Source organism: Pristis pectinata, chromosome 40 (assembly GCF_009764475.1).
Source record: "Pristis pectinata isolate sPriPec2 chromosome 40, sPriPec2.1.pri, whole genome shotgun sequence".
NCBI lineage: Eukaryota > Metazoa > Chordata > Chondrichthyes > Rhinopristiformes > Pristidae > Pristis > Pristis pectinata.
In genome coordinates this window covers 5,488,118-5,498,626 of record NC_067443.1, presented here as the reverse complement: position 1 = coordinate 5,498,626, position 10,509 = coordinate 5,488,118, and the positions used below count along the sequence as shown (strand labels likewise).

Here is a 10,509-nt window from a genome sequence, read left to right as displayed (position 1 = left end):
TTCTTCTTGATGCAGAGGAGGCTCACTTCCCTTCCTCCCATGATGCAGAGGGGGCCTTCTGCCCTTCTGTAGAGCAGAGAGGGCACATTTCCCTTCCTCCCATGATGCAGAGTGGGGCTCACTCCTTGTTTTTTTCAATTTCAAGATAAACTTTATTCACAAAAATTCTAAAATAAATAAATACAGATCACCCGAGTCACCCTTTTCATTAGAAGTAATGTTATTCCATTACTTAATGTGAGCTCATTGGCAGTTGTCATCCATTAATGAACTAATTAGTTCAGAATCTTAACACCAATTTAACTAAATGGTGTACAAACTGTAGCCCTTCCCAATTGAGTCCCTATAGTTTGTTTTTGAAAGAGCAACTTTAATTATTCATTCACAATGCTTGCAATAATTTTAGATTACCATGTAATCCTAACTGTTTGGGATGCACTCCAGCCCCTGCAGTGTCCACCAGTTCCAGAAGGCCTCCAGAAAACTAGTGGATGCACATGCTTCCTCTCCAGGGACACCCGGGTGCAGAGGTATCCTCGGAAGGGGGGCACATAGTCAGCTTGGACAGACCCTTCAACGGTCTGCTGCCTAAACCTGTGAGTGGTCACCATGCCAGACCAAGGAGCAGATCAACGAGGTTTCCGACTGACCCTCCAGACTTGGTCCCAAAGATCAGGAGAGTGGCGCTGAAGTTAAGACCAGAACTTGAGGAACATCATCAAATACTAAACAGGAGCTGCAACCTGTGGGCCCAACTGACGGTATCTTATGCGCAGAGAGTCAAGTGGAACACGGATTCCTCCAGGCTGCAGAAATGGCAGGCGGACAGGGAGTCCATGAACCAATTTAAAAACCTGTTGCATGGCATTGCTCTGCACAACACTCCACCCCAGGTCCCCACATAGAGAGACCTCCACTGGGGTCCGCCCTCACTGCCGGATGGCAGCATGGGCCCATGTAACACGTTCAGACTGTGGGTAAGGAAGTAGGGAGTGTGCAGCATGGAACCTTATGTGGGCATTTCCGAGAGATGGTTCATGTTGTGCGAGACCAGCTCCCAAGGAGGGTTTCTGGGGCTTGGGTCCGATGAGCAACTTGGGGGTCAGCCCAGACAGGTTCAACCCATGCTCACGAGCTCTCTTGACACCCATTGTGACAGGACAACTGGAGGCTTCAGCCATGAGCCTCAGTGGCATCCAGCTCCCTCCTCCACCGTCTGGTCCATCCCTTCGTCAGGCTGCCCTGGCAGCGTGCCGCCTCCCTCCTCTGCACCCTTACTGGAGGCAACCATGTCCCAGATACTGAAAAGGTTCTAGTAAAAGATAGAGTGGGGCATGGTTCCCTTCCTCCCATGATGCAGAGTGAAACAACCCCCCCCCGACCTTCCTCCCATGACGCAGAGAGTGGAACACCCCATTTACCCTCCTCCCATGATGCAGAGTGGAACAACTCCCACCCCACCCAACCCCACCCATTGACCTTCCCCTCATGCTGCGGAGCGGAACAGGCCATTACCGTTCTTGCCATATGGGGGAGCGGAACATTAACCTTCCTCCCAGGATACAGAGCAAACTTATCTCGTTGACCTTCCTCCCATGATGCAGAGCAGACAGCCCATTGACCTTCCTCCCATGATGTAGAGTAGACAGCCCATTGACCTTCCTCCCGTGATGCAGAGAAGATACCCACTGACCTTCTTCCCCTGATGCAGAGCAGACAGCCTATTGACCTTCCTCCCGTGGTGCAGAGTGGATAACCATTGACCTTCCTCCCGTGATGCAGAGTGGACCTGCCTCCCCGCTGCCCTTCCTCCCAGCCGGCAGTGAGGCGGTGATGGCGGCCGAGCTGCAGGGCGCCGGCGGGGCGGCGCGGGATGTGCTGAGCGACGGGCTCCTGGAGCTGCTGAAGCCGGGAGTGAGGGAGGTGGACCAGCAGGTGCAGGCCGTCAGGTGCGGCCCGGGGCCGGGGGGGGGGAGGGAGGGAGGGAGGGAGGGAGGGAGGGAGGGGGGGGGGGGGGGGGGGGAGAGGAGGGGGGGGGGGGGGAGGGGAGGGAGAGAGAGGGGGGGGGGGGGGGGGGAGGGGAGGGTGAGGGAGGGAGGAGGGAGGAGAGAGGGAGGGAGAGGGGGGGGGGGGAGGGAGGAGAGGGGGGGGGGGAGGGAGGGAGAGAGAGGGGGGGGGGGAGGGAGGGAGAGGGGGGGGGGAGGGAGGGAGAGGGGGGGGGAGGGAGGGGGAGGGGAGGGGGGGAGGGGAGGGAGGGGAGGGAGGAGGGAGGGGGGAGGGGAGGAGGAGGGGAGGGGAGGGGGGGGGAGGAGGAGGGGGAGGGAGGGGAGGGGGAGGAGGGGGAAGTGGGAGAAGGGGGAGGGGAGGGAGGTGAGGGAGGTGTGGCGGCTGCCCGTGGGTCCAACTAACGGTGTGTCGTTTCCCACAGGGAGAGTCAGGTGGAGCTGAGGGAGCAGATCGACCGGCTGGCGGCAGGTGAGGGACCCAGGGGGAGGGGACCTGGGGAGAGGGAGGGACCAGGACCGAAGGGGAGGGACCCAGGGGGAGGGGGGGGAACGGGCCTCGGGGGAGAGGATGGGAGGAGGGAGGGGATGGAGAGAGGGGGAGGGCTCTCGGAGGAGGGAGGGGAGGAGCTGGTGGGAGGGGAAGGTACTGGGGCGAGGGAGGAGAGACCAGGCATGAGTGGGAATGGGATGGCTGTAGGATGGGGGTTGTAGAAGGGGTGGGGAGGGGCGGTGTGGGGCCTGGGGAGATGGGCAGAGGGACCCAGGATATCTGGATGAGGTCTGGGGGGTTCAGAGTGTTCTGAGGTCTGGAAGGGGCAGAAAGGCCTGTTGGGTGGTGGGGGGGGGGCGGGTGAGGTGAAGAGTTATAGAAGGACTGGAGGGGAGGGGGAGTGTTGTGGATGGCTTGAGGGATGTGGGCGGTTGCGAGGTCTGGATAGGAAGAGAGGCCTGTGTGGGTTTAGACAGCGTAAGTAGGAGCTGTTCCTATTAATGAGATTACAGGGACCGTGAAGGAAAGTTTGAGCAGGGTTATGGCCTGGAACTGTTGCCCAGAAGGCTGGTGATGAGAAATGATCAGGGCTTTTGAAAGGACAGGCACAATACACAGGTCGACAGTGGGGTGGGATTGGATGGCTCGGTGCACGAGGAGGCAGCACACACTTGGTGGGCTGTGCGATGGTTGTGTGGCCGGCTAAGAAAGCTTATGGGATGTTAGCATTCACAAGTCGTGGGATGGAGTTTAAGAGCCGCGAGGTAATGATGCAGCTCTACAAAACTCTGGTTAGACCACACTTAGAGCACTGTGTTCAGTTCTGGTCGCCTCACTATAGGAAATGGAAGCGTTGGAAAGGGTGCAGAGGAGATTTACCAGGATGCTGCCTGGTTTAGAGAGTATGCATTATGAGGAGAGACTAAGGGAGCTGGGGCTTTACTCTTTGGAGAGAAGGAGGATGAGAGGAGACATGATAGAGGTGTACAAAATATTAAGAGGAATAGATAGAGTAGACAGCCAGCGCCTCTTTCCCAGGGCACCAATGCTCAATACAAGAGGGGATGGCTTTAAAGTAATGGGTGGGAAGTTCAAGGGAGATATCAGAGGAAGGTTTTTTTACCCAGAGAGTGGTTGGGGCATGGAATGTGCTGCCTGGGGTGGTGGTGGTGGAGGCAGGTACATTGGTCAAATTCAAGAGGTTGCTAGATAAGCATATGGAGAAATTTAAAATAGAGGGATATGTGAGAGGAAAGGGTTAGATAGTCTTAGGCGAGGTTTACAGGTCGGCACAACATTGTGGGTCGAAGGGCCTGTATTGTGCTGTACTGTTCTATGATTCTAAGTGATATCTGTTGGTCTCCAGAGCTGTGCAGGATAAATGAGGAGCAGAAGGTGTCCCTGGACCTAGATCCGTACGTGAAGAAGCTGCTGAATGCTCGGCGGAGGGTGGTGCTGGTCAGCAACATCTTGCAGAACGCCCAGGTGGGAATGTCAGCAGTGGGGGCAGAATTCTCACCGGAAGACTGAAACCATTGCCCCCTTCTTTCCTGTCGCCTGCTCCGTTCCCCAGCTGCCCGCAGTCCACCCCAGATGCCCCCCAGACCATTCACTTCACCAGTGCCCTCCAGTTCCCACCTCCCCCGCTATCACTGGACTTTGCCCCCAGACCTCAGCTCATCCCCTGTCGAAACCCTCGCCCTTCCTTTTAGACTCGACTGCCCCGGGTAACTCCCCACACGCCGGTGCGACGAACAGTCCACTAGAGGAGCTCAGCGGGTTGAGCACCATCCGCGGGAGGAGAGGGGAATTGTCGACGTTTCGGGTCGAGACCCCAAAACTCTGCATTGGATCTGAGAGGGGAGACGGCCAGCTTAAAAAGAAGTGGAGTGGTGAGACATCAGGAGCCCGAGGTGGTCGGTGGAGGGAGGACAGACAGATCGCGCTGGGGAGGTGGGGTGGAGTTGGGAGACGTTGACAGGTGGGTGATAGCTGGAGGCGGACAGAGAGTGTGGGGAGAAAAGATAAGATCTCTTTATTAGTCACGTGTACATGGAAACACACAGTGAAATGCATCTTTTGCGTAGAGTGTTCTGGAGGCAGCCCACAAGTGTCACCACGCTTCCAGTGCCAACATAGCACGCCCACAACTTCCTAACCCGTACATCTTTGGAATGTGGGAGGAAACCGGAGCACCCGGAGGAAACCCACGCAGACACGGGGAGAACGTACAAACTCCTTACAGACAGCGGCGGGAATTGAACCCGGGTTGCTGGCGCTGTAATAGCGTTATGCTAATCGCTGCACTACCGTGCCTGCCCTTATCATTTGGATCAGTCGATGTAGATCTTCTGGTTTGATTGCCCGGTTGAGGTTTGCTGTCTTTAGTATGTTGTAGACGTCTCTCACAGCCGCCGCGCCACTTCCTGCTATCGTCACTTCTCCTACCTGCCGCGCCAACTCCGTCGCATCAACCGCACCAAATAATTGGCAAGAAATAATAAGAGAGGCAGATGGGGGAGGGTGAAGGTTGGAGATGGTTGCTGGAGGGAGAGAAACAGGAACACAAAGGGGGAATGGGAGAGTGGGCTTCATCAACCGCAGAAAGGGCAGCCACACTTCCTGGAAAAAATAAAGGACACTTCGGGGTGTCCTGGAACGGAAGGCCTCGTCTTGAGAGCAGAGGCAGCGGAGACGGAGAAACTGGGAGGAAGGAACGGTGTCCTTACCCTGAGACGGTGGCTGTAAGCAGTCAGTGGTTCTGTAGCAAATGTCGGTGGGTAGTGTGTCTTCTGAGATGGATCCAGAAAAGAGGGAGAAGTGTTAGAAACAGTCACCTCGGGCTCCTGTCTCACCATGCCACATCTCTGCTCGTTCTACCGGCCATCTCCCCTCTCCACTCTCAGTCCTGATGCAGGGTTTCGAGCAGAAGCGTCGGCAATTCCTTCCCCTCCCACAGAAGCCGCTCGACCCGTTGAGTGCCTCCAGCAGGTTGTGCGTCGCCTCAGATTCCAGTGTCTGCAGCCTCTCGTGTCTCCCTACACCCCGGTACCTGTCTTGTGTCGTGAGTCCGTTCACGGGTCCAAAACTATTGGTAGAGGGGGAGGTGGTCCTAAATGTTTTGGGGGCAGTTGGGAACAGCTCATTTCCCCCTCCATCCCATCTCGGGCTTGGAGTTGCTGCAGCTTGTGACTTTGGCATCGGTTTTCAAACAAGGGCCCCTTTTTTTGTTCTCGGGGTCATTGCAGGAGCGACTGAGGCGCCTGAACCACAGCGTCGCCAAGGAAACAGCCCGGCGGAAGGCCTACCTTGAGTCTGGGATTTACCTGCCTGGTTCTCCGAGCAAGTGAAGACTCCCCAGGCGCACCAGCTTCCCCCCTGCTGCTCGAGAGGAGGGAGCTTGACCGGCATCTGACGGATTCACTCATCCTCGTGCTACCGGGGAGGGAAGAATGCTCCAGGGTCACTGACTTGAAACTAAAGTGGTGGGCCAGCTGAGCTCGTCTCTGCTCCAGCACAGCTCCCAATCTCCTAGCCCGGCTGGATCTCCTGAGTGCGAGGTTAATGGCGCATGAGGCGAGGCGTTGCGTCCCTGTGCCAGTGGTAATCCCTCGCTGCAACTTTATTATTTGCCCATTCAGCTTCCAAGTCGTCTGACGACTCCTTCACGACCCCCCTTTTCCCCAGCAGCTACCTGCAAGTTCCCAAGCATTTGACCAAATGGGACCTTGCTGGGGAACCCTACCCCTAACGTGGTAACCTGCACTTAAAGCAGTGGCCCCCCCCCCCATTCCCTGGCTTCCCCTGAAGCGCCTTTGCTGGACTCAAGCCGGCCAAAACGCATTTCAAGGGGATCACTGTGTACTGAAAAGGCTTGGCGTTACGTGAAATTCACTGTGGATAAGTTCTGAGCCCTCCTGCATCCTTCCACACCGCACCCCCCCCCCCAAAATCTCTCAGCAGTGCTTCCCGACCCTGTAACGCTGCTGAGCTCCCACAGACACCGTTATCAGCTGACATCTGCCAAATTTCGCCAGACAACTTTGCTGCTTTTTAAACGCCTTCCCCGTCCCCTCCAATCCGTAGCAGTTCAAAAGGAAAGTTTTTGCTTTTTGTTTGCTGACGCGGGGCTTAAACTGCAGGAACACCTCGCGTAACGGCTGACAGAGGCAAGTACCTTGGGACGCAGCACTTGTGCAGTCGCTGTGACTTGTTGAGGTTCCCACACTTTCTGTACAGGGTGTGACAACGGCGAATAAAACTAACAGACCACGTCCAGCTCGGACCCTGTTTGCCGATTGCTTTTTTTGCACCTCAGAGAATCGTGGAATGTTGTTGGTGCAGAACTTGGTCCTCTGTGTCTGTCCAGTCAAAAGCCGCCAGCTTAATTCCTACCTTCCAGCACGTCCTACACCCCGTGGCTCTTTTGGTCACCCTGTTGTAGAAAACATGTCACTAAGGTGGAAAGAGTGCAAGTAAGGTTTCTGGGAAAGTTGCCAGGACTCAAGGGCCTGAGTTATAAGATCTCTTCATTAGTCACATGTACATGGAAACGCAGTGAAATGCATCTTTTACGTAGAGTGTTCTGGGGGCAGCCCGCAAGTGTCGCCACGCTTCCAGCACCAATGCAGCATGCCCGCAACTTCCTAACCTATACGTCTTTGGAATGTGGGAGGAAACCGGAGCACCCGGAGGAAACCCACGCAGACACGGAGAGAACGTGTTGGTATTATTGTCACTTGTACCAATATACAGTGGAAAAATTTGTCTTGCATACTGATTGTACAGGTCAATTCATTACACAGTGCATTTACATTGAGTTAGTACAGAGTGCATTGAGGTAGTACAGGTAAAAACAATAACAGTACAAAGTGTCACAGCTACAGAGAAAGTGCAGTGCAGGTAGACAATAAGGTGCAAAGTCACAACAAGGTAGATTGTAAGGTCAGAGTCCATCTCATTGTATAGTGGAACCATTCAATAGTCTTATCACAGTGGGATAGAAGCTGTCCTTGAGCCTGCTGGTATGTGCTCTCAGACTCCTATATCTTCTACCTGATGGGAGAAGAGAGAATGACCTGGCTGGGTGGGGTCTTTGATTATGCTAGCTGCTTCACTAAGGCAGTGAGGGGTAAAGAGTCCAAGGAGGGGAGGCTGGTGTCCGTGATGCACTGGGCTGTGTGCACAACTCTGCTGTTTTTTGTGGTCCTGGGCAGAGCAGTTGCAGTACCAAGCCATGATACATCCAGAAAGGACGCTTTCTATGGTGCATCGTTAAAAGTTGGTGAGTGTTAAAGGGGACATGCCGAATTTCTTTAGCCTCCTGAGGAAGTTGAGGTGCTGGTGAGCTTTCTTGGCATCTACGTGATTTGACCAGGACAGGCTATTGGTGATGTCTGTACAAACTCCTTTTAGACAGTGGCCGGGATTGAACCCGGGTTGCCGGCGCTGTAATAGGGTTACGCTAACCGCTACACTACCACGCCGCCGCGAGGTTGGGCAGGCAAGAACTTTATTCCTTGGAGCGTAGGAGACTGAAGGCTGACCTTAGAGGTGTATAAACTCATGAGGGGCATAGAATGCGCACAGTCTTTTTGTCAGGGAAAAGGAATCAAAAACTAGAGAGCACGGGTTTGAGGGGAGTAATTGAAGTGACCTGAGAGGCAATAACTTCACACAGAGGGTGGAACGAGCAGCCAGAGGAAATGGTAGGGGCAGGTACAATACAACAGTTAAAAGACAAACAATCTGCTGGAGGAACTGGGGGGGTCGAGCAGCATCTGTGGGGGTGGGGGGGAGGAACTGTTGACGTTTCAGGTCGAAACCCTGCATCAGGACCCGAAACATTGACCATTCCTTCCCCCCACCCCCAACACAGATGCTGCTCGACCCGCTGAGTTCCTCCTGAGGATTGTGCGTTGCCTCTAGATTCCAGCGTCTGCTGTCTTCTTGTGTCAACATTTAGAAAGGCATTCAGATAGGAAAGGTTTAGAGGGATAATGCGCCAAACCCAGGAAGTGGGACTAGCTCAGCAGGGCATTGTGGTTGGCATGGATGAGTTGGGTTGAAGGGGGCCTGTTCCTGGCTGTATAACTCGAGGCTTAATGAGCCTATTCCCTCAGAGTTTAATCCTCCACTGGTTCTCCCCATGTCTTCATATTAAACCCCCAGAGTGGGCCCCAAACCTATGGGCACATCTGACCCAGAGCCAATGGACTAACTTACTGGACTCTTTAATGGCCATGGGAACATAGCTCGAGAATAAGGAGGGGGGTTGTTGAGAACAGAGAGGAGGAGAAATTTCTAACTCAGAATTTTCTATCCTGGAGAGCTGTGGAAGTCCGTTGATAGATCAATGGGCATTAAGGAGTGTGGGAAGAGACGTGGATGAGCCATGATTGAAGTGAATGTCAGTGCAGCCCAGACGGGCCGAGTGGCCTCCTGTTGGCTATGGCACCAGGAATGGGACATTTGAGGAGAGGCTGGGCAGGCTGATGTTATTTTCTCTGGGGCAGAGGCTGTGGGAAGATGTACGTGTGTTTGTGTGTCTGTCTGGAAGGAACACACACTGGTTATCGTTGACTCATTCTGCTACTCGCACCATTGCTTCATCCCTTCTCTGTAACTTTCTGGAGGATGGAAGGGCCAGAGGGGAAGATGACAAAATGATATTTTCCCAGCAGAGGCTGGTGAGGGTCTGGAACTCGTTACCGGAGATGGTGGGAGGTGGAAACCCTTCCCACATTTATGTAGAACTTGGTAGAGTCCCAGAGTAACACAGCACAGAACCTGGCCCTTACAACCAAGATTCCCATCTAAGCGAGGTAATAGTTCAGCTCTACAAAACTCTGGTTAGACCACACTTAGAGCACTTTGTGTCCAGTTCTGGTCACCTCATTGTAGGAAGGATGTGGAAGTGTTGGAAAGGATGCAGGGGAGATTTAGCAGGATGCTGCCTGGTTAAGGGAGTATGCATTATGAGGAGAGACTAAGGGAGCTAGGGCTTTACTCTTTGGAGAGAAGGACGATGAGAGGAGACATGATAGAGGTGTACAAAATATTAAGAGGTGCTGGCTGTTAGACTCTAACAGCCAGCACCTCTTTCCCAGGGCACCAATGCTCAGTACAAGAGGGCATGGCTTTAAAGTAATGGGTGGGAAGTTCAAGGGAGATATCAGAGGAAGGTTTTTTACCCAGAGTGTGGTTGGGGCATAGAATGCGCTGCCTGGGGTGGTGGTGGAGGCAGGTGCAAGAGATTGCTAGATAAGCATATGGAGGAATTTAAAATAGAGGGATATGTGGGAGGAAGAGGTTAGATAGTCTTAGGCGAGGTTTAAAGGTCAGTACAACATTGTGGGCTGAAGGGCCTGTATTGTGCTGTACTGTTCTATGATTCTAGTTCTATTTGCCCTACATCCCTCTAAACCTTTCTTATCCATGAAGCTGTCTAAATGTCTTTTAAATGATGTAATTGTATCTGCCTCTACCAGCTCGTTCCATGTACCCACTGCCCTCTCTGTGGAAAAACGTTGCCCCTCAGGTCCCCTTTAAATCTTTCCCCTCTACCTTTGTCTACGCCCTCTAGTTATAGACTCCCCTACCCTTTGAAAAAGACTGACCCTCCACCTTATCTACACCCCTCATGATTTTATAAACCTCTGTAAGGTCACCCCTCAGCCTCCTTCGCTCCAGGGAAAACAGCCCCAGCCTGTCCAGTCTCTCCTTATAACCCGAGCCCTCCAGTCCCGGAAGTATCCTCATGAATCTTTTCTGTGCCCTCTCTAACTAAATCACATCCTTCCTGTAGTGTGGTGACCAGAACTGTGCACAGTGTTCCTGGTGCAGTCTCACCAACGTCTTGTACAGCTGTAATGTGACATCCCAACTCTTGTACTCAGTGCCCCGTCTGATGAAGGCAAGCATGCCATACACCTCCTTAACCACCTTGTCTACCCATGTAACCACTTTCAGGGAATAATCTACCTGTACCCCTAGGTCTCTGTGTTCTACAAT

General features: G+C 53.7%; 1 protein-coding gene across 1 annotated transcript; it reads left to right on the top strand.

Annotated features, from left to right (window-relative positions):
- The first annotated feature begins 1,783 nt into the window (after nucleotides 1-1,783).
- snapin (SNAP associated protein) lies at nucleotides 1,784-6,781 on the top strand. The gene is made up of 4 exons (XM_052045663.1): nucleotides 1,784-1,949; nucleotides 2,429-2,475; nucleotides 3,863-3,981; nucleotides 5,745-6,781. Exons 1-4 carry the CDS (start codon nucleotides 1,834-1,836, stop codon nucleotides 5,844-5,846), a joined length of 384 nt encoding a protein of 127 aa, XP_051901623.1. The 5' UTR covers nucleotides 1,784-1,833; the 3' UTR covers nucleotides 5,847-6,781.
- Nucleotides 6,782-10,509: the final 3,728 nt, after the last annotated feature.

Excerpts from the sequence above, each read along its gene's own strand:
- snapin (XM_052045663.1), top strand. The coding sequence starts at position 1,834 with ATGGCGGCCGAGCTGCAGGGCGCCGGCGGGGCGGCGCGGGATGTGCTG. Across the intron at positions 1,950-2,428 it reads CAGCAGGTGCAGGCCGTCAG|GGAGAGTCAGGTGGAGCTGA; the intron begins GTGCGGCCCGGG and ends CGTTTCCCACAG. Across the intron at positions 2,476-3,862 it reads GATCGACCGGCTGGCGGCAG|AGCTGTGCAGGATAAATGAG; the intron begins GTGAGGGACCCA and ends GTTGGTCTCCAG.